The sequence below is a fragment of the Scatophagus argus genome, chromosome 20 (genome assembly GCF_020382885.2).
Source record: "Scatophagus argus isolate fScaArg1 chromosome 20, fScaArg1.pri, whole genome shotgun sequence".
NCBI lineage: Eukaryota > Metazoa > Chordata > Actinopteri > Scatophagidae > Scatophagus > Scatophagus argus.
The window spans coordinates 9,610,475-9,635,527 of NC_058512.1; the positions used below are offsets into that span (position 1 = coordinate 9,610,475).

General features: G+C 43.7%; 2 protein-coding genes across 8 annotated transcripts; one reads left to right on the forward strand and one right to left on the reverse strand.

Annotated features, from left to right (window-relative positions):
* The first annotated feature begins 35 nt into the window (after positions 1-35).
* Positions 36-5,162, forward strand: car15 (carbonic anhydrase 15). Of its 2 annotated transcripts, XM_046374347.1 has the most exons (8): positions 36-1,151; positions 1,284-1,313; positions 2,190-2,366; positions 2,461-2,606; positions 2,717-2,809; positions 2,905-2,971; positions 3,060-3,220; positions 3,306-5,162. In XM_046374347.1, the coding sequence occupies exons 1-8, from the start codon at positions 1,100-1,102 to the stop codon at positions 3,528-3,530; spliced, it is 951 nt and encodes a 316-aa protein (XP_046230303.1). In that variant the 5' UTR covers positions 36-1,099; the 3' UTR covers positions 3,531-5,162. The 2 variants fall into 2 exon arrangements, with proteins under 2 accessions (XP_046230303.1, XP_046230302.1); XM_046374346.1 differs by having other exon boundaries at positions 36-2,366.
* A 587-nt stretch (positions 5,163-5,749) lies between these two features.
* On the reverse strand, positions 5,750-24,982 carry setd1ba (SET domain containing 1B, histone lysine methyltransferase a). 6 transcript variants are annotated; one of them, XM_046374328.1, is made up of 19 exons: positions 21,656-24,982; positions 21,102-21,218; positions 18,708-18,859; positions 18,354-18,452; positions 17,780-18,050; positions 16,825-16,946; positions 15,178-16,281; positions 13,006-13,758; positions 12,126-12,299; positions 11,951-12,044; positions 11,606-11,817; positions 11,409-11,490; positions 10,927-11,298; positions 9,521-10,810; positions 9,074-9,240; positions 8,855-8,980; positions 8,569-8,688; positions 8,317-8,454; positions 5,750-8,199 (listed from the first exon to the last, which is right to left on the reverse strand). In XM_046374328.1, the coding sequence occupies exons 3-19, from the start codon at positions 18,843-18,845 to the stop codon at positions 8,026-8,028; spliced, it is 5,436 nt and encodes a 1,811-aa protein (XP_046230284.1). In that variant the 5' UTR covers positions 18,846-18,859; positions 21,102-21,218; positions 21,656-24,982; the 3' UTR covers positions 5,750-8,025. The 6 variants fall into 6 exon arrangements, with proteins under 6 accessions (XP_046230284.1, XP_046230282.1, XP_046230288.1 ...); XM_046374326.1 differs by having other exon boundaries at positions 19,087-21,218; XM_046374332.1 differs by having other exon boundaries at positions 9,521-10,039; positions 10,676-10,810; positions 19,087-24,982.
* Between the last annotated feature and the right edge of the window lie 71 nt (positions 24,983-25,053).

Consider the following 25,053-nt stretch of genomic DNA (forward strand, 5'->3'; position numbering starts at 1 on the left):
CAGTGACCAAATGTCAAAGAGGATTAAAGTGGGATGTGGGGAAATCCCCCGACAGCGAGATGGAGGTTGTTGGATAAATCCAATCCACGGCAATCAAAAGTTTCAGACGATTTAAAGAAAGCGGATATAGCACACCTCACAGTGACTCTTAAGGCAGCGGGCAGGGCAGGGATAGTGATACCCAGCTGAAAAGCATTGTAGCCGAAGAAAAGAGGCTTTGTTCACACGGGCCAAATAGTGACAGAATCACATGATCTATTCCTGGTCGGGAGAGACGTAACACTTAACGCTGAGCTGCTCAGTCAGGATGATTGAATTTGAGGAGTGACATCGTTGAAAAACTCATTAAACTCATGTCTCAGAATAAAGGAGATAACAGTTAATATATATCATTTTGAGGGACACTAAGTGATATGAAATGTTTTATGTTTTTTTGGACAGAATTCAGGTAGAATGCATGTGCAGGACATTTATGTGAAAGCATAAAATGTCAGTAATTCCCCATTTTAGGCTTAACAAATCAGCTAGTTCATTCTTCTGGTTCTTTCTGAATATCATCATGAAAATAAAAAACGCAGACGCCATACATCTATATTTAAAATAATGAGAGTTTCAGTGCTTTAATATTACTGTGGTGGTCAATAATAGAAGTAAAAGGAAAACCCAATAAACGTCTAAAATATTAGTTTTCCTTTACAATTTGAGTTTGATGGTGCTACAGCCTGGCTGGTGCTGCTTTTTTTTTACAGCCTCCCTATAGAAGCCATATATATTCTGTTCCCTTGTAATTCAGCGTGCTACACATCCTTTCCCATGAGATGAATGGGTCTTGTTACTGGTCACTGTGCATCTATGCTGGCAGCATCAGGGAACAGGAGGGGAGGGGAGGGAGGGGGTTGAAGCTGTCCTGCATCAATGAGCCTGTTGATCAGAAAAGACCACTGGACTGGTAATGACACAGTTCACTGGTCAGTCCAGGAGGAATTAAACCTCAGCTTTCACCTCCTCGTTCCTATTTAAGCAGGACGCTCGCCCCGATCTTCAGTCTACCTCAGATACCTACACCTGTCTGGACTCATCGGGCTGCTCCGACCCTACGATGACTTGGACTGCTGCTCTCCTGGTGGTTGTTGTTTCACATGTTAATTCAGGTGAGGGTCCTGCTCCAGTCTCAGATGAAAAATACTAAATTGTTGTGTGTACGTTTATTAAATTTAAGTTCATTTAAAAAAGGAGTCAAGAAAATTGATGCTTGTCAACATTTTGCTGTTTTTGTGTTCCAGAAGACTACTGTTACGATGAGCCACACTGCGGTAAGAAGCTTTTTAATTTCAAAACATACAGACAGCAACTTAAGGAGTATGATGTGTTATTAAAATGTGAGCATCCTTGTAAATGAATATTAGCACCATCTTCCCACTTGTTGGAGAATAATTGAGCAGCCAATGGGAGACATTATTCAGCTGAAACAGATCGTGATCAAAGTAAAATTCTGATTTTGTAATTGATTTTCAAACGGTGGAGCCCCTCATTAGAGGCTGAATGTCTTTGAGTGGTGAGTGACTTTTAAAAGCAAACGTGTTAGAGTAATTATTTAAGGCCTTGAGAGGCTGAACTATTGAGTGTTTCATAAGAAAAAAAAGCCAAGATCAGAGAAAAGAAACAGTAAAAGAAGCAAAATATGAGCATCAAAACATCTTCCTGATGTTCTGAGCATGTTTGCCCACTCTTCACCTTGAAAACAGTAGTCAACAAAACAAGAAGGAAAAAATAAAACATTTGAATGCTCAAATGAACATCATCATTTCATGAAAACTGGACAACATGAAAATGCTGGGACTGAGAACAGCTACCAAATGGACTTTGTGGTGAGATTGTTTGGTTAGCAACTGTTTCCAAGCTCAAAAATGAACTTTGTGTCTGGACTCTTAATCTAACATTGGCGATAAGCCTGTAATTTGATAACAACAGGTACAAAAATGTTCTGTGGAGGATTCAGCTGTTCCCAAGGTCAAGAATGATCTTCCAGATTCAGTATTTTTCTTCCTTTTGCAAGAATACCCTTAGAGCATTTACTGTGAGACTCCACTGGGAAGTTCTTACCCCCAGGTTGACAACCAACAATGTAGATAACATGTCTTCTGTTCTGTCTTTCACTGGTGCTTATGTGGTTCCTCTGCAATCCTCAGATGCTTATGCGTGGGGGGACATGTTCCCGTCTTGTCACCCCTTGCTTGAACAGCATCACTCTCCCATCAATCTGGACCACCAGGTGACCAGAAACGAGTCTCTGGGATCTTTACATCTGGAGGGCTTCGATGCAATCCAAACGGGCCACTGGACACTTCAAAACGACGGACACTCTGGTGAATGTGCCACACATACTGTCATGAACATAGTGTAAACAGTAGCGTCCTCTTTTCATTGTGTGGTGGTGATCAAGTTTCCGGTCGCTCCCAGTCGTGCTGCAGGTTGGCAGTGGCATGTCAGTGAGCGGTGGAGGTCTTCCAGATGTGTACCACACCATCCAGCTTCACTTCCACTGGGGAGGCCTGTCCACCAATGGCTCAGAGCACACGGTGGACAGACGCAGATACCCGATGGAGGTACAGTATGGTCAGTAGGCGGATGCACACTGTCAGCAACCATTTGCTGCAGCAGACGGGTGCGGTGGAGCCCTCCCTTAAAGTCTCTGTGCTCTTTTGTTGATTTCTAGATGCACATAGTCAACATGAAGTCCATCCATCCAAATCTGACAGCAGCATTAGATGATCCAACCGGACTTGCCGTCCTTGGATTCTTCATTGATGTCAGTTTAAGTACATTTGTCTTACTTGTTCTCTGCATTCAACTATTCGCAGTTATTTTCCCACAATTACATCCCAGTTTTGTCCTTTCTCGCAGGTTGTTTATGCAGACAACGTGCACTTTGGGCACATATCACAAAAGCTGTCCTCTGTTGCTTACAAAGGTTGGAGGACGCTCATAGAAAATTAATTCCTGCTCACTGTTTGTGTTGCTTGTTCTCATTAATGGCTGTGCATTTTTTTCCCCTCAAGGTCAAACTACTAAAGTGAAGCCATTTCCTCTAATGAGCCTGCTGCCGAAGCACAACATGAGTCAGTATTATCGTTATTACGGCAGCCTCACCACCCCTCCATGTTCTCAAGCGGTTGTATGGACTCTGTATGAAGTCCCCATCTACATCTCATGGTCCCAAGTAGGTCTCTTAAATAGCTTGTCTGAAATAAAGAACACATAAATGGTTTCTGTGAACAAACGTGGTTTTCATATTGTCTCCTCAGCTGGCTCAGTTCACCTCACAGATCTTCTCCATGGAGGAGGATGCAGAGCAGGTCACACCTCTGCAGAACAACTTCAGACACATCCATCCCACCTTCAGTCGCGTCGTCTCTGGGTCCAAAGACGCCAAACTCCTCACAGGGACGGCCGGTCGTCCCCTCAGGTCAGCTGTGTCACTGCATCTGCTTCAAATCATTTTGCTGGGAGGTTTCATCTCTGGACGTTAGCGTGAATCCAAATCAGGAAACAGCAGGAAGCACAGATGAATGTATGTTTTTACATGATGTTTTGGGGTCAGAGACGTTTCTTATTTTAACCCGAAGTACAGTGTAGAGTTTCTCATCAGTAGAAATGCAAAGAATTAAAAAACTGTGAAGAAGAGTACTGTAAAACACTTGATTGTTACTAAATGTCTCATTATTGTGCCCTGCTGTCTCTGCAGGATTAACTTTATTAATGCATTCAAGAATCTGTTAAAAAAAAATACACTTCCCTCTTTACTAACAATTTACTATAATGTGAACTGAACTTACTGTGAACTGAACGGTAGCACTGAAATGTGTTTTTTTTTTTTTTTAAATGATGGCAGCCATGTTGTACATTTATGACTGTAGACAGCTCATTCTTGTAAAGGCACAGTCCAAACATACATGCATTTGGCTCCGGGTCAGAGATTGTTTGAAACTCCACAAATATTGAAATTTAAGAGTGATTACAGTAAGAGAAAAAAAGATAAAATTAGTGAAAAAAATGGCAACAAGACCGAGTCATAGACATGCAAATTTATGCAAAGTAAGTGTAACATGTTCATAATCTTGGTTCAGCGTGTTAGCATGGAGCATTGTTCACTAAACACTTTATCTTAAGATTACGACTTAATTGTCACCTTGAGAAAACGAGCTTATGCTAATGAGAATTCTCTTGGCTGTCATCTTACTTACTCTGAGGAAAACGTTCTCACAGCAAAGTGTGAAAGTTTGTAAAAAGTTTCATATAGTTTGCTTTGCAACTCCCAAAGCCACCTCACAGAATAGTGTGTGTGTGTGTGTGTGTGTGAGGTCCACTCTTACAAATCTTATAAAGTTGTTTTCTGCCCTTCTAGATAAACCAGCAGTTTGTTTTCTCTTGTTAAGGGGATAAATTATCTTGACGTAATTTATTGTAAGCGTGACCGTTCTCAGCTCTTGCCGCTCAGATCTCAGAGTGTGGCAGACATCAGCTCATCATGTAGCGTCTTGTGAGCAGGAATATGAATAGAAGAAGAAGAACCGAAAGTTATCATAACCCCAAACAAGCCAGCACACGGTATGTACTGCATCACATTAATCCCATAATAGGCCCTTTTTTCACTGGCATTCTGACATGTCACCACAGGCTCAGTTAACAAAGTCTGAAATCCATTCAGTTTGATTGGTTTCAGGGCCGTCAGATTTGACATGCAGGCTCACTGACAAGGCTCCAGCAACTGACTTAAATGCAACACGCCATTTGTTAAGGCTGCTATTAACAGCCCCTGCTTTTCCTACTGTGAAAGTCAAAATGTCTGCGTGGACAAAGGCCCGACTGAGGTACACAGAGCTTATTCAGGAAAGCACCTACGGTTGAGGTAATAGTCTGCTAATGAGCCGACTCTCCTGCATCAGACATGCAAAATATTCTGAGAGAGCATCGTTTGCGTATTTGCCACCATCACGTGGATAGGCTTGCACACAGGCTACGCTGAACGGCTGCAAAAACACCTGCAAGAATGAAGTGTCGAATGAGGGGCTGGCACTCGAATGTCAGTTCACAGTTTTACTTTTTACTGAGTCTTTTGTAATATTTCCTGTATTCAAACAATAAACGTGCACATCCCAGTCTGTGTCACATTTGCTGTTGTTGCTTTGTTGAGGGGTGAGAGACATTTGCGTTTCCTCTGCACAACAGAGAGTGTGGCAACAGCTATTATGCAAAAAGGTTCTCGCAAGTTGTAAATCTGTGGCAAAGGCGTGTCAGGTTAAAATAACGAAAGGAAGCAGCAGATGCACATACAGTCTGTGACGCCACACAGCCTATGGAGGAAACTTACATTTGACCGGTTAATGTGTCAGTAAAACAGTAAAAGTGCTCTGATAAAATCATAACTATGGGATTGAAACCAACGACCTGTTTCTCCAACCTTTCCTCTCGAATCTTAAGGCCTTTACTTGCTCCGATTGGCTCCTGGACATGCAACTTACTTAAGTATGCTTGTGACCTGACTTTTAAAAAAGGTTGGGAGGAAAACTCATGTCACATGGCTTCAGTCGTGGATTCTGGATCACATGAATGTTCACACACACTCATTTTGAAATATGTCCTGTGTGTGTTTGAGGACAGCGAGTCATGTGACCAGGTCCTCGGTGAAACCGGCCTGACACAGAGTCATTGTTAGGTCAACTGTTGCCTGCATGAAGAACAACTACTATTTATGGATGTATGCAAAACTGCTTTATTTCCATTTTTCATACATTTGTCGTGTAATAAATAGACATGAGAAACAGGCTGAATCTTCAATCCTCTTCCCATGCCGATCCTGCACCTTTTGTTTTTTTTTCTCCACACCGCAAACAACTTTTCATAGAATTTACAACAGAAAATAAAAAAAACAAAGCTTGACACAAGCTGAATTTCCTGCTACCAGCTCATCGCTCAACCTCGTATCTGACATAGATCTCTGAGCTGTGTTCATGTAGCAAATCCCAGGGAACAAAAAATATATATATATTTATATAGTTATTCACAGTTACAGTATTTACATATTCTAGGATTATAAAGCAAACGGGCAGAAAATGAAGACGTTTCTACAAGAAACAATCTTTCAAAAAGGGAGGCGGAGACTTTTCCTGTACACAGTGGACCTTTTTCTTTAAATAAACAACCTTTTTAAACCCTCAGATTCCTTTTACAGATCTCTGAAAATATTTTTAAATATTCAGTCTTTTGTTAAAAAAAGAGAAGAGATGCATCTTAAAAGTGTTACCCCTGTGATGATAAAAAAAGCTTTAGATCTTCTGTACAAGTAATCATATACAATACAAACATCATTAGTGAAAAAACAAAGGAATATCTCCATAATCAATCCAACTGAAAGAAAAGCAATGACTGACTTGGTCTTGATGGGGCAACTGATTGGCTAAAGAGAGGGTGTAAAGCAGAAGTGCAAGCCTCGAGTGCATTCATGATATTTTTTTTTTCTTAATGACTTTGTAAGGAAAGAACAACCCTTATGAACTATGGTGAGGAGATCTGCCGGGCCGCAGAAACACTTTTGTCACACAGGAAACATTGAACACTGGTAAATTAATAACTGCTGCAGCTGAAGGGGAGTCCATGAGCACACAAACATGAGACAGGCACCCCAGCCACAGACGAAGGAAGCCGAAACATCACCATCAAACAGAGCAGAGTGGGGGGGGGGAAAGGCAGCAATTCTTTTTGCTCACACATGTGAATGCAGCTCCAGGTGACAGCACTCTGAAAAAAACAGAAGTTTCCTGACTGCTCGGGTTAATAAAGACTGTTACACATTCATATGGCACTTCAAATGAGAAATAATTATTTCTTCCGGAGATGAAAAACTTAGTTAAACGAAGATTTTTCAAATGCTGCCCGGTGGATGTTGTCAGGAATCGATTCATTTTCTTGCTCTGCATGATTGGTCGGCCTTCTGCGCTGCGGCCTACAGGGGGCAGTGCACTCATGTTTCCTTATCACCAAGATATGTTGATAAACTTTCTCAGTCAGAAGAAGCCTGACACACATTCACACACACAAATACACAAATATAGTGTCTTTTGAAAAAACAAGCAAGAGGAGATCTACCTAAACAAAACTGGAAAACACTGGAATATCATTAATACAAATTTTGCACGTCATCCTTAACTTTTTGCATAAACTAAGAGGAAGCAGCATGATCCATTGTAGGCTGGTGAAAGCAAGTGTGATATCCAAATATTCCAGATTTTGTGGCAGGATTTAATCACTTTTGTTGCTTGAATTTTTTTTTTCCTTTTTTTTTTTTTTTTTTTGAATCAGTTTGATTTGTTTCCAAGAAAACTGGTGCAGAGGAGGTAGGAGCGAGAAAGCAGGGTTTGCAGTTCGTGGCGGGATGTGACGCTCCACCGCCACCTCGCCTGCTGCTGGATGATGGAAACAGCGCCGCCTGCCATCTGCTCAGGTGCTGACCATGACGTCCCCCACAGAGAGGTGTTTTCCTGGTGAGCTTGTGCGTCTCAACAGTGTTAGTAAGCAGCTGAACATGTGAGTCTGTGTAGGGTTTTTTGTTTTTGTACCACGTGTGGTGTGTGTAAAGCTTATGAGACAAATGAAAGGGGAAAAGTGTAGAACTGTACAAACCAGGACTGGACGTGGAGGGAACCATGCTGGAATACTGTCCGACGTTGAGAGGAGGGGGAGGAAATGCTGCACCAGCAAGTCAAGTGTCACTGGCAGATATAAAAAAAAAAAAAACTCTGCGTTTTTCAAGAGCACCATAAATCGTAAACAATCTAGAGTTAAATGTGTGAAGAGTGCCGCACAGGTAGCTCAACTCTATCCAGACGAAGCACAGGTTTCTTCCCCAAAAGAAAAGCTTCCCTCTTCAGTTCTTCTTCGCCCACGAGGTTCCGACATGTGCAGGTAAGGAAAAACTTGAACAATGGTTGAGGACAGCACTTTCACAGGATTGACCTCGAGTGGACGTTAGTTCAGCGTTCCCCTGCAGTTCTCTGCCCCACACAAACAGGGGATCTTCTCGTCCTCGATGGGGAACTTGTAGTCGTAAGTGATCTCCTCGTTGACGTTAATGGGCTGTCGGGAGTAGATCACAATCTTCTTTTGAGACTCCACTGTGATGACCTTCGCATAACAGTTAGGCTGAAACAGAAAGGACAGACACAATTAGAACGTGTTTGATTTTAAGCTTGCGTTTGTATTTTACACACACGGTGTTGAAGCTTTCAGAAAAGGAGCACCATGCGGATGTTGTCTTACATTGCAACTGTGGTTGATGAAACGGGCAAAGTTGCCACACTTCGTGGCATCTATGATGGTGTCATGGTCAACGCGGAACATGTAGCTGCTACCGATGCCCTCCTCCTCGTAGCGCTTCTCTCGCATGTCCGCGATCACCTGCCAATGGAAGATTTTCAGTTGTTAGAGGACTGACAGATTTATAATAATGGAATAGCTGTTTACGTGGCCACGGAAAACCCGCTTCAAGTAAACCGATCGACTTCCTCTCACCTGTCTGATGTTCTGCCCCACGTACTCGATCACCATTTCATCAGCAGCTATCGGCTCCATAGCAAACAGACCCCAGTCGTGGATGTGTGACTTGCAGAATCTGATCTTTTTCTTACGGAACTGAAAATAGAAAATGTTTTGCTTCTAAGTATCAGGACAGGACAGGTGACATTTAGATGACAAGAAATTGCAATAACATCTAACATCTTGCATTGTTCTTTACTGTTCTTTTTAAATTTGTCATCAAACTTTCCACTGGAGCAAAGTTCTGTTGGATTGTGTTTACCTTCAGCTGGTTGAACTTCAGCAGGTCACTGTCACACGCAAACGAGGACAGTAAACGCCGCTGCTCCGACCGGCGCTCCGAGCCAGCTCTGGTGGAGGCGTGAACCTGTGCAGGAATACTCATACCCTGCAGAGAGAAGATGGGGTTAGCTGTGTTCAGCAGATTAACGTGTACAATGTAAGTTACATCGGACATCACAGCTTGTTCTCTGTAACTTACCTGTGTGTCCACTGGTGGCTCCTCTGACTGCAGCCTTGTGCTCTGAAGGTACTTGATCTTGTCCTTTTTATCAATCTTGTAGTATCCCTCACTTCGCGCACAGCCGGTCATGTGATCCCTCATGCCGTCATCTCTTCTCTTTTTCTTAACTCCAGGGATGCTGGTAGGTGCAAGGGAGTCAAGGAAGAAACTGACAAGGTCTTGAACCACAGCTGGGATACCAAAAGAGTTCTGAACCTCGAAAGATACTCAATACCAGACAAAAAGTTCCACATTTTCACCACCAGAGGGGGCAGTTCTTTGATGCACACACTTCAAAACAACACTATTAAAAAAGAAAATAACAATCCATATATTTTTTGTGGTTTGTTTAACAAACTAAGACAACAATTAACATTAGTGATAATATTTGGTGTAAATCTGCAGATGTTAAGCAGAAAAGGATATGAGGATGGTTGACCCAGAGGGTGTCATTCAGCCAGTCATTGCCATTATCCTGCTGGAGCATCTTGTCATAAGTGATCTGCAGAAGCCGCACATCCTCCTCATCTATGCCTTCGTTCCAAATGTCATACAGGATGGTCATCTCCTCGAACTCGGTGCGTGGGGTGAAGTACGGCCGGGGAGGCGAGGTTACGGGGGACAGGCTGCCCAGGAGCAGCTCCTCCCAGCCTCGCCGCTGCCTCCGTGCAGGCTTCACTGTCACTGGTGCCTCTTCTTCGTAGGACAAGAAGCCGTCTTCTGCAGGCAAGACCGTCTGAGGTTCCATCTCTCCTTCCCGGAAGTCCAGGCTTGTGTTGTCGGGGGACTTGGCAGACATTCTTTGCATGGACAGATCACCGAGATGTGTGTCTTGAGACAGAGGGGTGGACTCAGGCGACAGCTCCAAAGACTCTTCAGCCGCGGAGACAGCTGGGGTCTTTTTGCCTTTGGGTCGCCCAGGTTTCTTCTTTGACTGGGCAGTATCTGATGGCACAGGGACATCTAGAGTGAGACCAGCAGGGAGATCTTCAGGGACACTGGGCTCTGCTCCAGCTGACAAGCTCTGGTTAGGTAGGGCACTGATGGGCGGCTCCTTAAAAACTGGTCTATCATCCAGGCTCTCAGAGGATATTTTTCTATTAAGAGTCAGTGGGGCCGTGGGGTCAGGGAAGACAGGGGTGAAGGTTAAGTCTCTTCCTGGAGTGCGGGGGACTCCAGCACTAAGGACAGGGGACTGTGCAGGGTAGGAAAAGGGGCTACCAGGTATGTGAGGGGAGCTAAGCAACAGGCTGCTGCCCGTCAGGGGGGCATCACTACCGGGTGTGATGGGAACTGTGTCCGTGCTCTGGGACTTGCCCAGACTCCGGGCACGCTCCATAAGGTCCCTGCCCGGTGTGCGGGGGATATCCTCATCTGTGGGGAGCCTTGCCCGCTGAGGGAGGTCAGGCAGGGGACCAGGGGGTGGATGTAGGAGGGAACGGCCTTCTACTGCTGGGTGAGGAGGGAGAGGGAGGTGCATTAAAGATGCGGCAGCAGATTTGGGGACAGGTGTGCTTGCATCTAAGCAGGATTGGGCTAATCGATCAGGTGTGCAGGTTACTCCCTCAGACTCTGTTTTACCTTTGCTTTTTGTCTCCTGGTCACTGTCAGGCAGGGCACCTGTTGGAGTGGGAGGCCGAAGGTTCGCTATGACCTCCTGAGGTTCAGACTTCACTACAGGAATGTTGCCATCTACACTGATGTCCGGCTCTTTTACTACAAGAAAATAAAAGAAATCAATGGAGATTAATTTCATCTAACCTGCAAGGACAATCCTTCAAAATGATTAATAAAATGTTTGACGTAAATAATGGAGATTTAGGCTCACTCACCTGGGATCCGTTTGGGTGAAGGTGGCTTCAGATCCTCCATTACCTCCTCCGGGCTAGGAGGTCTGCGTTTGGGCTTGCTGCTCAGCTCCTCCTTGCTCCTCTGGTCCTCCTTATTCTCTGGGACTGGTCCCGCAGGAGGACTTTGTGCCACAGTCTCTGCCTCCCCCTGTTCTTCATCAGAAGATGAAGTTGTAGAAGATGAAGAGGATGACGAGGTCCTGGACACTTTGTCTTCGTCGTCCACATCTTGTCCCGTCAATGCCTCTGCTTCTTCCTCATCATCCTCATCCGAGCTTGACTCGTATTCAGATGAGTCCGAGCTTTCCTCTGAGGAGTCTGAGCTGGTCTTGGAGGAAGCTGAACTCTGAGCTTCTGCAAGAAATGTGACAAAGAAATGATAAATTACAACAAACTGGCAAAAAAAACCAAAAAACAAAAAAAACAGCGAAACAACCAGCTGTTGCTGTCTGACACTAAAGTACCATCATCAGACGAGTCTGAGGAAGCACTCTCACTGGATGAGTCTCCCTCGTCTTCGTCATCACCCTCTTCATTGCCACTCTCCTAAGAAGTGATAACAAATAATCAAAATGTATTCAAAATGCTCAAATATTCAATACACATTGTCAAAGACAATCAAAACAATACACAATTACTGGTAATTGTTTAGACAGCTTACTTTGCCAGACAACAGCCTATCAGGAGCCTCCGTTTCATCAGGCTCCTCCTCTCTGTCTGACAATGACTCCTCCTCCTTCCCTGAGGTGTCCACCTCCTCCTCCCCTTCGCTGTCCAGTTCAAGCGGCCGCGAGTGTCGTCGCTTTGCTGACGTACTGTCAGCGTCCATCTTGGAATCATCTGAGGGGAGCTCAGCTGGGTCTCGATCCCGGTCTGACAGAAATGAACCGCATGATAGATGAGGTGTTGGCAACTTAATGAACACCAGGATGAAAAGAGTGAACTGTGAGCGTAAATGTGTGCACCAAAGAGTGTGTGCTCTGCTGTACTGATAATGAAGGGTTACCTTCATCCTCCAGCTCATCATCCACTGGAGTTGAGGGTCGGGCTCGTTTGTTGTCCCCTGCTGAAGCAGCCTCAGGCGGGTCCTTCCTTTTCACCTGAACACAACATGTAACCATTAAACACCAACCGGCAGTGCGACCGCTCGTGTTTACTAACAGACAAAGTTAAAGGCTTACCTTGAAGGAGGGCAAGCGGATGGCTCCTCGTAAACCGATTCCCAGGCCCATGCCCTCATAGCCCAGTCCCTCGCCCTTGTTCCAGTTCTCCAGCAGACTTGAACCCATCGTCTCTTTGGGTTTGGGTCTTTCTTCCTCCTTCCCCTCAGAGCCCTTCACTGGAGTCAAAGACGCCTGGGGAAAAACAGGATAGGATTTTTAATGTTAGGCAGTCACAGTACTTAACAATGTTATTATACTGAAGTTTGCTTAAGAATCTGGTGCTAGTAAATATTTGCCGTTCTACCTTGATATATCAGTTAAACCACACTGATCATCAAAATTGTTCATTAATTTACTTGATTAAATGGCTCATCTATTCACCACTATTTGTGTCGCAGTGACACAACTACAACCTGTACAATCAGAACTCTTGCAAAATATTTAGAGACATCACCTTTTTGCATTTAAATGGTTTTCACAGTGAGTTTTTAAGGCAAAGTCAAAATTTTATTTGCTAATGATGCGCAATTCTTGTGAATTAAGTTTGGACAGAATGTTACTTAGCTAAAGCTCCACAGAAAGATTGTATTAACTATTCTTTCCTTTTAAAAATCCGCAAAAAACATCATGTTTTGATTGATGAATTGATGTTATAGTGTTACGAAAATCTGTGCTGTAATACAAACCCAATTATTGATCCTTGATCTCTCACTACAATTCCTGCCTTCAATTACATACAATGAAATCGTATAATGTTGAACTGTTCAGGTGATTTATTTAACAGGAGGTATAGTTAGAGATCAGTAAAAGTATATGCATCATGCACATACTGTGCTTGTACTTTGCTTCTGTGAGTGACACTGCACTGGTATCTTTGAAGCCGAGATGAATAACTTACCTTTGCTGAGCGTTCCTTCTTATCCCACCACTCATCAAAGGCTCTAAAAGCCACCACCTCCACCATTTTGCGGTTAAGATCCCTCTTCATGATGGCCTTCAGCTCTTTGACAATGACCAGCAGCACACCATCAACAGTGGCCTTGTGGGGATCCTCTTTTTTAGTCTCATATCCAGGAGGAGGAACAGTAGGGTTGAACTTTGGTATACCTGGATGCTGCCATTGTTGTCCAGGTGCTCCTGCAGTGCTACCAGGTGTAGCCCCCATAGACAGAGGTGGATATGGTCCCCCAAAAGGACCAGATGCACCACCGTCCATAAAATGTGGATAAGGATAGGGCCCTCTAGTCTGAGCCATGCGACTTAGCATCTGCTGCTGCATCTGGAAGGACATGGGAACGGTGCTCCACTGTTCCCACCGCAAGCAGTTCATTAGCTCCATTTGCATCAGTGGCATCATGCTATGAGGGTAGGGGCCCATGTGTGGCAGCATATGGGGAGGCACTCCAGGGTGACCGGCCAGGTGAGCAGGATGTCCCGGGACGGCGGAGTGAGGGGGCAGGTGGTGATGTGGGATGGGGAAGCCGGCCTGGTGCGGGAGAGGGGGGAAACCGGGAGGAGGGATGGAAATAGTCTGCATCGGGGACACTGCAGAGTTTACAACAATGCCCTTGCCACAGTCTCCACTGGTGATTGGAGTACCTGGCATCTCATCGTCAGAGATTTCCATGTCTTCTCCTGATGACTGATGACCCTGTGTGAAAAGGGACAGCCTGTCAGGACTATGCAAGGTCAACATCTAAGTAAGTGAAACTTTAAAAAAAAAAAACTTAATAAAACTGGCACATTTTTAAAAACTTAAATCAGGAAATATCTGGCTAAAGAACAATTGAACAAGATTATGAATGTGACTGTGCTATGGTAGTCTGTGCTGTAGGTTGGACACAGTTTGGTCAATAGCAAAAAGGGTTGACACTCAGTGAGGTCGTCAAAATAAAGTGCAAAAAATCACTTCAGGACTGATCTGAGTTCAAAGTTTAGTATTCGCAATAGCACAATCAAACACAGCTGACCCCTGTCACTGGTCATCATGTTTCCAAGCAGAGCTGTTTGCTCAAGGCATCAAACTGTTTATTCTAAAACCACAGTGGATAATATGAATGCAAGACTTCGCTTCATTAAACAGTGAGCATTGAATTCTCTTTCCTATTATTTGTTTCTATAAAAAGGATCTCCGTTACAACTGCTGCAGAAATGAAACTAAGTAGAGTAAACTCAGCATGGGAGTGGCATCGTTACCCAAATGACTTGTTTGCAGTTCTTGCTTTGTGATAACTTGAAATGTGAGACAAAAGACACTGCGGCCAATCCTGACTGTCAGGCTTAGTAAAACCAGGAAGTGTTGTGCTGAATGGGGCCAACAGCCAAACTGTGTTTTCCTCTGTGTGAGTGTTGGAAAGAGGAAACAAGAGTGTTCAGTCTCTCCAACAGCAGAACGGGCTCTTATTTCTCCTTTCAAAGCACAACACGAAGTGTAGAAATACAACAGCACAGGCCAGATGGTGTTACCGTGACTTCAAACGGAGGGATCAACTTCACATGAATGTGAAGGTATTTGTGAGGCTGCAAGTTATTCATCTAAAACTTTTCATTCATAAGTCATTTCAGATGTTTCCCCTGCACTGACAGGGAATCTTTCATAACTGCATATCCAGAGACTACAGTGTTATCAAATGCACTTAGACAAATAACACTTTGTAGTTTTAATATTTGTCCTTTGCACACACTGAACAACACAACTTCTGTTAACTGAGGTGGTAAACGTATTCTTTGTGGTACCTTCAGAGGTGATTGTTGTGAAACTGTAACTTCCTTTTCAAGGCAGAATGAAATGAAAAGAGAAAGTCTACTACTACCATCTTGCACTGAAACTAGTCCTCACTTCCTGTGTCCCCCTGCCTAACTGTCATCCACAACTCTGAGTAAACATCAGCACCATGCCACTATCAACTAATCAAGACTATCAGTGCAAGCTCAGTTTAGCTTCATTTAGCAAAAACACACAGCTATATACCTATTATTATCGTTTTTAATGCAAACAGGCAGTTGTACATTTCATGCAAATATAAATAAATATAAAAATATAAATAATAATAAAAGAAGTCTGTCTTACCGTGTCCATTTTATCAGTGGGAGAGTGGCCTCGGAAATGTCCATCTTTGAGGTCACTGTTGCTCATCTTCTCCTGGACAGGAGAGCTGGTTCTCTTGAGCAGTGAGGCAGTTCCAGGAATTGGCTCTTCATCTTCAGAGTCTGGCAGTGGGGTCGGACTGATGTCCTCCAAGCCTGTGCTAGAGGGACGGGAATTTTGCTGGCCACCTTGGGAGCCACTTGTGTAAGGGGGAATTGGGGACAGCTGAGAGGACGAGGAGGAAATTGGACTTCCCTCCATTCGCACCTCAGTGTCAGAGTCTCGCTCCTCCAGAAATGGCAGCAGTTTTGTCCTTTTCTCCTTGAGGAGCATCTCAATGCGAGAATCCAGGCTATTTCGCTCTGGATCCAGCGTGGGGGAGCCAGGTGAGGGGCAGTGCTCTGGCGTTTGTGGAGGAGGGGTGGTCGGATGGGGAATGGGCTCAGGTGGGGGCTCTGGGATCGGAGGAGTTTCTGGTCTCTCCTTGATGGGCAAAAAGTCAGTGGAAGCTGCCAGAGGCGGCTGCGGTGGTCGAAGGTACTCACCCTCCCTTTGGGCTGGGTGATGGAAAGCTGGCTCTGATGGGGGGAATGCAGGGGGCAAGGGAGCCTGGTAGGGTGAGAAGGCGGACTTGAAGTTGGGCGTAGCAGGGGGAGGCGCTGTGTAAGTGAAAGAGGGGGTGGAGGGTGGCGGCTCAGGTGGGGTGACTTGGTGTTGCTTGAAGGGAGTTTGTTCAGATGTCGTACTTCGGTACATGTTGCTGCGGTACTGAGGCCTCTCTGGCCTGCGGTTGTACGCATCCTGGAACTTGCTGTCATGTCTCCGACATTTGTAACCTCCAGAGCTCTCAGGACGACTAGACTGGAAGGCGGGTGTGGACTGCCGACTGGAGTAATTGGAGTCTTGCGAGAAGGGTGTACCTGTCTGGCGTGGGGTATGAGGGGTTCCCTGGGACTGAGGTGTGTCCTGCCTTAGGCTGGAGTAGCCCGTCTCCAGGGACAGAGGTGTGGTGGAGCTGCTGTGTGGTAATGTTCCTCCAACAGCAGACACGCTGCTCTCCGACAACCTGCGGATAGGCTCGCAGGCCTTAGAGGGGACAAACGGGATGGGGGTGAATCAAGGTGACACAGAAAACATTCACGCTGATAAAACCTCTACTATCATAGCTAAAAAAAATTTTTCCCAGATAGCTAATTTTACAGTGTACACCTGCAAAGTGCTTTTGAAAGAAACAGCAAGCAGCCATGGGATAAGAGTATCTAGGCACAATCCCTGGACGTCCTCATGCTAGGCCAAAGTGCAAGTTTCACTGGCTTTGTGATTTCAGTCTACAGGCAAGAGTCTGGATAACATTTCCTCTGCTTTACTCCACCACCTGCTGCACTGATAAAAAGGACAACAGATAAGGATGTCGGCTTAGATTGGCAAGTTGGTTTATTTCTGTAAACTGACGCTACAAATCAGTAACAACAACCACAACATGCAACTGCTCTCCAGGTTGACCTTGCAAAAGCCAGTGGAGGCTGTGCTAAATCATATCAGTATCTAACTCCTGTCACAGTTAAGAGAGTGATTTCACATAAACCACAGCCATGATCAACTCGCAAAAAAGAAAAAAAAATATATTACCAGTAAGGCTTCTGCCAGGCTACGCGGGGAAACTTCTCTGGCCTCCTCTCCACCGACTGGCAGGGTCCGAGGAGTGTAGCTGCCATTCATCAGGAGCTGGAAGTACCTAAGGCGATTCTCACCTGCACAATGGTGAACATTGGTTGGTCTGATGAGAAGTCTATAAAGCAGGCTTAATGCCTGCAGGCTTTAATGAAAATAACCTGGCACAGTTGAAATAACAGTGATTATTCAATCCAAATCTAAACATTTTTTAAGGGGCAGCATACACTTTTGTACAGTTAACTTTCAGGGTACACACTTCCTAATTATTTTGAAAACAGTGTGAGCCTTACAAACTAATATTCCGTATTGTTTATGCTTGCTTGAACTTAGATATATGATGCAATAAATATTCTTAATAAACATATAGTTGTCTGCAAACATTACGCAATATACACAGATGTGATAATAACATGACTCACACCTGCTAAATACTAATCTCATTCAAAAATTAAACACTGTACAAAACTTATATATATGAACATTAAAGCACAGGTGTAAAACTGTTACCAGTCAAATGATGAATGCTTAACACTGCCATGATTTAAGTATAGTAGACTGTTGGGTGTTACTGACAGAAAACCTAACTCAAAAGAGATCTGAAGGGCTGAGGACTCCACAAGGCAGGTTTATGTTTGTTTACAGGTCTGAAATTATGCACAGTGGGAGTACACAGCACCCTCAGCTCCGGGCTTGTGGGAGCAGGCTAACATTCAATGAAATTCAATTTATCCCACGTTACCAGGCAACGCACGTAAATTTACACACTTGACTGTCAACCACCACACCCCCTAAAATAATTCAAAATAAATCCAAACATTTCGCGAGCAGAGCGCAGGCTCGATCGTGTAAGTTTCACGATCACTCACGATCACTCACCGCCCCCCCCACTTGAACGAATGAATCTGTTTACCTTTCGGGTCCAGCTCCACGTGGATGATGTTTCCCATAACAGACGTGTCATGGAGCGTCTGCACGGCCACCTTGGCTGCTTTCACGGTCTCAAAAACAACTTTGGCAATTCCGAGATGCTTCTTGTTCTTCGGATTGTACAAGATCTCGACCTCCTCGATTTCTCCAAATTTTTTGCACATGTCGGTAAGAAATCCTTCCCTGATGTTGTCGTTCAGCCTGGCGAATGTCACCTCCTTTGGAGGCACGGGGCCGATGTAACACTCATCGATCTGCAGGAGGAACGAGAGGAGTAAGTGTTGTGAGTGCTTTCGGGTTAATGCTGCACCATGCGGGGTCGTTTCTGACAGCTGACAAAAGACCAACTGTGCCAGAGAAGTTGCGATCAACATGCAAATCCAGTCAGCCCTCTGCACACATCAGAGCATGTTATTTTTGGGTTTAACAGCCCTTCGACAATCATACTTTCGCTCCACATCCCAAAGATGAGTGAGGGGGGTGTGTCTCCAACTTTTGACAGCCCCCTTTTTCCACAGGGAAAATGCGAGCATCATAGTTTCTGTCGGAGTAGATACCTTAAATTTCGGCACCGGTAGGTCCGTCTCTTTGTACTTAGTCCAGAGACGACCGATCCTCGGGTCTCGGACGATGTCCACTGGTTGTATCCCGGGGTTCTGTAGGAGAGGAGGAGGAGTGAGACATAATACTGTTATCCATCCCACAACTTCACACGGCGAGAACTTGTTGCAAAGCTGTTTTACACAAACCGGACGCGGTGTTTGACTGAAATTAACATCTCCGACACGCCACTCAAGATGCTGGAACATGCCCGTGGCCACAGCAACACAGCCACATTGTAACCTATCATGGAGGTCGGCTACTCGGTTACTATTGTAGCCGTTTCGCCGCGTCAAATGCGGTCCACTTACGGGTATGCTAAAAGTCTGTCCATCGTAGCGATACAGTTTGTGTGATCCCTTCTTCAGCGCCGGGTCGATGATCAACTTGTAACTTCTCCAGTGGTGACTCCGCTTCTCCGCGGAGCCGCAGACGGGATGACTGTCCATGCCGTTCGCCAAACCTGAAACGACAAGCAGCGACAAGGAGAGGAGAGCTATCGTGAAGCAACGCTAAATACGGTCCCGTTACCAGCCCCCAACACTTTCTAACAGCCACACGTTACGGATGCATGACTTTGGTGGTAGGGGTAACCCAAGTGAGAGCGAAAATGGGATCTAGCGTATATCCCAGTTACGGAAAACAGGCATTAGGAGGGCTGGAGAAAGAGGAAAAAAAGAACAAGCTTACTTGAACTCTGCTTTCTGCCATGGTCTTCGTTCAATCTGTTTCTCTCGCCTGGCTTGGACATGATTCGTCCGATCGAGTGATTTTTCTTTAATTGATGAAAAGAAGAAATCGCTTTCCTTTCGCCGCTTACATTACATGATTTAGCTTGAAGAATACTGCCTCCTTTTCGGCGAGAGCCAACACATATTGTGTGTCTCTGGTCTGTAGCTTCTGTCTCTCCCACAATACACCGCTAGGCTTGCCCACCTCCGATGCGAGCCGCACATTCGTTACGAACTTATTCCTCTCTCCTTTGGTCTTTTAATGTTATTATTGACCTGCATTAAATTCTTAGATTTTTTTTAAAGGACCCAAACAGTAACGTCCATGTGCAAACGTGAAATTATTACCGACCTGGTAAAGGTTTTGTGTCGCTAAACCTCAAAATCATTTTTTGTGCGGAATCTGCCGATTGCATTTACCCAAATGGCAAACACAAGGTAGACAGGAGTAAAATCTCCTTAACTGCTATTAAAGGTTGATAAAATTGATTTACTCGCAGGTGTTTTGTGTACAGACCTGTGGTCGTTTATGAATTTAAATGTACTGGGCCATATTTGAAAACGAAAACAAACAAATGGGGGCTCCGCTGCTGAAGAGCTAGTTGCTGACTACTAATGTGAGCAGGGGAATAGGATTTTAATACCAAACAACTATGGCGCTTTTACTTTAAAACAATCTTGAACCGGTGTGGATTTCACATGTTTAGTTTTTTGGGTTTTTTTTTTTTCTTTTTGATGAAGTGTAGTCGAACAAACTGGATTTTTGCTTGACATTGCCTGGTATTTTGCAGTGCTCGGGCAATTGGCTGGTTAACAGCAGCAGCTCGGCGAGCCAATCAGAGCGCAGCAGCAGAGGAGCCGTCTGCTATTAGAAGCACGGCTCAGGAGTCCTTCAACAGAGAGCAGAGAGAGGGGGCCGAGCGCTCTTGGCAGCCATTTTCCTAAAACAGGACTCAATGGCCTATATGGGTTTCCTTTGTTCCAAAAGGGATCTTACACTTGATTTCCTCATCTCTCACGGACTATGATAAAACTATGATTCCTCCTTTTTAAAGGATTGAGAAGAAGGAAGAGAATGTACTGGATGTAATACCCTGTGACATTTTGAGCCTTTTTTCCTCTGCCTGGAATCCATCTTTGTCTTAACTAGGTCATGGCACACCCATATAAATAGTATATATATTTTTTAAGTGAAAAGAAACCAAATGTTGTGAATAAACAGCTTATGGTTTTGGAGATGTTGAATTAAAAAGAAAAAGTCAAAGTTAAAGTGACAGTGTGGTGGCTGATTGTTGGCATTGCACTTATGGCCTTGTAGGATAGAAACAATGAGTAAGTTAAAAAATCTTTTATAATTAACAGTTTTGGTAATTTAGTACTGTAAAATGTGAGGCATGCATTTACTGTTATTAAAAGCATTTTCTGTCAAGTTATGTATCAGTCATTTGACATCTGTTATAGCCAACTTTATTAAAAATGTTCACTGGCATGCTTACAAATATACAGCCTACAGTCCAGGTTATATACCACTGCTCCTCAAATGACATAAAACAGGCCATGGATAACTAATGGCCTTTTGTAAAATAGCTTATTGTGCTGCCTGCAATTTTGACTGTTGATTGATAACCCATTTGCTTTGATTAATGACTTTAAAAAAATTTCCTCTCACAGCAGCAACGCTTAACATCCTGGTGGATTGTGTTGCAGCCTATACCTACAACTGTGGAGACCACGCCAAGCACGATTAGGTTCGTGCTGTCCATTTGCCATTTAAAACCCAAACGCTTCCACAGAGTAAACGTCGGCTTGACCTTGCTTCAAGGGCATATTTAAATTTCTTAAGAAGCCCAGTCAGGTAGCCTTGTTTTTTTTTTGTTTTTTTTTTTTTTACCTTACAGTACATCGGTTCAATAATTAGACTGTCAACCTTAAGAGGAAACAGATGGAGGGAAAACTCTTGGTGAAAATATTTACCTCAGCACTTTGGTGAAATGCAGTTAACAGGCCTAAACGCAGAGATAGGAGGAACGTTTTCAGCTCCATCTTCGGATCCTCTAATAATGGCATTAATAAGGGGTGGGAAAGCGTCTCCTGAAAAGGAAGGAATCCATTAGCACGAAAGATAGAGCTCTTTTGAAAACTTTTTGATCAGTGGTAGGCATTGCCTCTCAGCCTGCGAATATGCATCTTCAAGCATCATCTGTGTGGGCAATATGCAAACCATCTCCTCTCTCTCCTTGAAGACAGGATTGCAGTCAAGTATAACCTCTTCTATTTCGACATTTCTAACTGAGATACGTCATATAAAACCACGAGGTAATGTTGTTATGAAAGGTAATGGATTTTGAGCTTTTTCGCGTTATTTGACAGTTTATTATGTTTACATGTAGCTTGAGTATTTTATAGCCTAACATAGTTCAGACAACACGAGCAATGATTGTGTTTAAAACAGTATAAGAAAAACTGTATTGACTTTTTAAAAAATGTAACTGTAACCCATTATTTTTTGATTGATATGGCAAACTTACATTAGGATTCACACATGTAATCCACGTCTTAAACGAGCAAAAAAAAATCTTATGGGGAGAAATCTCCTATATTTCACTGCTTCCCTTCATCCACAGAGACCTTTTAAGTGATATGTAGACTACACTCATGGTTTCTCTGCTGTTTTCTTGTCTCAAAATGGCTTCTTTGCAGACAAAGGAGGGCACTGTGCTGTAAAATGTTGCTGCGCCATAACTGGGTGAGGCTTGCTAACTCACGGGGAGAGTGAAGTGGTTTTTTTTTCCCGAGGACGTTTCTCGGTGATTCAACGGCAAATCTTTACACCGACCGACACTGGCGTGATTTTACTCGAATGGCTGAACTTTAAACGAGAATCAAACATGAAGAAAATGGCTCGACAGTGCGTTTAAAAGAGGAAACATGTAATAAGGTGGCGTATTCAGGCGGTCGGTTGCTGGGCTGGCTCGACCTGCTAAACGGCAGTAATCCGAGAGCTCTGGACCGCTGCCATGAGAGCTCGAGCGTGCTGCTGCACCCCCACACTGCCATATAAGGTCATCAGGAATCCTCTGCGCTAAGCCCTGTTTTTTATATCTGGGTGAAAATAACACGCGGGGGAAGGGGTGAGCTACTGCGCATGCTCTCCGACCTGAGACAAAGACGGGCAGATCGAGCCGTTTTTTAAGTGCTACAGATGAGATAATATGAACTAACAAGATGCGAGTTTGTCTTTTGTTCGTCAAAGGAGTTAAAAACAGAGGAGGGAGGGTCTTTGTTCGTGCGCGCTAAACGGGGTCTAGTTGCGCCTGTATGGTGCCGGTATCTGCCACTCTTTTTTTTTTGCGGTGTGAGAGGGTGTGTTAAGTTTGAGGACACAGATAAAATTGCGGCCGGTGTGTCAGAGGCCTGTTTTTCTTGTTATCCACCCGGCTGCATAGTGTGCATATTGCTCCATCTGACAGTCACGAGGCTATAAACACATTCTGCAACCCTGCTTTTCTTAACGCCCCACTGCCAAAGGAGACAAAATTGTCAGAGATAAAATGTGTGTAACAAAGGTGAAAATTTTGCTCCAGTATCCGTCAGTGGGTTATTTATAAGCCTTTGTTTAAAAAAACACCTCCCTGGTGGGGGTTGCGCCATTCAGCGCTGCGTGCTGCTGACAGACTGGAATATTCCACACAGAGGATTGGCCTCCCTTCTTTTGGACAGCTGTCTCTTTGCTCGGCGACAAAAATATTTTTTGACAATTGTTCTTTGTAAATTGATTGATGAAAAGGGGCTGGTACACGTGTGGATATTTTGTACACCCACAGGACAATTTAATATCCTTTATAGGCTACGTTGATCATATGTTAGACTGCCAGTTTCACCTTGTAGGTCAAACAAGTGCTCATTTTTTCATTTTTATACAGGCATTTTTCACGGCTTGTGCCACTCCATGCCGTATTGTAGAAGCATATGAGGTACATGAGACCGGTGTATGGAGTCAGAAAAACCAGGCAAAATGTCCTCTTTGTCTTTATTCGCGTGTTCGGCCATTAAGTCTGACGGATTGTTCACTGAATCATTGTGAATCAAATCAGGTATCTTTATTACTATTTGTGGGTACACTGCTATATGGGGTTTTTCATGGAGATTGGTGGTACTGTGCTTATTTAAAACAGTAGCTTTCTCTCTAGATCTTAAATATTTGCATGTCTAGTGAAAGTTTAGTATAATATACTAGAGTATGGTTTGTGATTTAATCACTTTTAGGCTCCTCAGCAGTATTGTTGTTCCTGTCTGTGTTTCTGAGATGTTTGAATAAATAGATAATACACTCATTTTTCTGTTTTGTTATTGTGGAAAATGAAGAAGGTTGTTTTATTTTGTGATGCATTGCAATTTTTGACTTTAAATAATTTTAGGCCCATATTTAAAACAGTATTTTTTTTCTGTCGTGACATCTTAGATATGTACAGCATGAAAATACACATTGAGCATAAATCATGCTGTTGGCTGTAAGGGCATTTTCCCTGTTTTTCTCTGAAATTCCCTTTTAGTTATTGAAGTAAAAATGTATGTAAAATGTTTTCTTAAAATAGATGAAGGGCAGTGTCATCTCATCCTCTTAAAGGGACAGCTTGCTCAAATTTTCAACTATCCACTAACTGCATATTTTCCCAGCAGTGACCACTGAAATTTAACCTTTAAATCAGACTTTGTAGCCTATCTCAGTCTTCGTTCGAGCGCCTCTAAGACAAAGAAAACGTCCCAGAGCAGATACTGAATAAAACCGAATCATCTCAACTAACCGCTCTTCTGTGTGCTCTGGCTCAGTCGAAATGATCGTGGCAACCACTGTAACCTACGTGATATTTCTGTCGTTACTAGCAATCATTGAGAAGGCTGAAACATATTCCCATGCTGAATGTCGAAATATTTTATTGCACGTGCTGTAACATCCATGAAAATTCTCACCCACTCATCCAGGTCATTTGATATCCAGTAGTAAGTCAAAGGCAACTAGAATGAATTCACAACACTGTGTGGCACATGTCCAGAGTCTTTTGATCATTGGATACATGTGGCTCACCACCTAACTCTCAATTTGAACAGTGAAAATCTATTCTTCCTTCTCTTCTAAAGCAGCTCGTCTGCCTCTCTAACACACACACACACACACCTACCCAACCATAGCCTGCCATTTTAAATCAGCATGCACATGTTTTTCCCTTTTAGTAAGGTAACATACTGTACCTCTGAATGTTATCTGCAAACTAATGACTTTATTTTGCTCATTTGGTTAGTTTGTTGGCAGAAAAGACATCCGTATTTTACACCCTGGGAAGAGGGAGAATAGTTTGTCCTGACGCCCATTCTGTGATGTCATTGCCATGTTCAGCCATACAGACTGAACAAAGAAATAAGATTGAGTTCCTACATATAAATACACTCAGGGATGCAGGATTCCCACATAAAAAGGGAAACCTCAGGTACAAACAACAGACTATTATTTGTATCGAATACATGTATGTGTTTTATGATGTGATTTTTCAGTACATGTACTGGTTGCATGGAGCTGAAGGTTTATTTTAATTCTGATATTGAGTTTTATGCAATCATAGATTAAAAACCTATGTGGCCTATTTTCATATCTCATGAAGTAAATTAAGTAATTTTGTTCAACCACGATAAACATGGAATCCCACATATTTTCGACTGACATTTAATGAATTACCATTAAAGGGATATTCCATATTGATTCAGAGAACCCAAAATACAAACAATGCATGCAGACATTGTATGCGGTATATGAAGAACCTGAGAGAAGTGAAGCAGCTGGTTTACTGCTTATGTTATAATCTGTGTGTCATTTAAGAAGAAGCGGGGCTGACCTTTTGCCAGTGATAGTGTCTGAGAAAGCCGAAAGCAC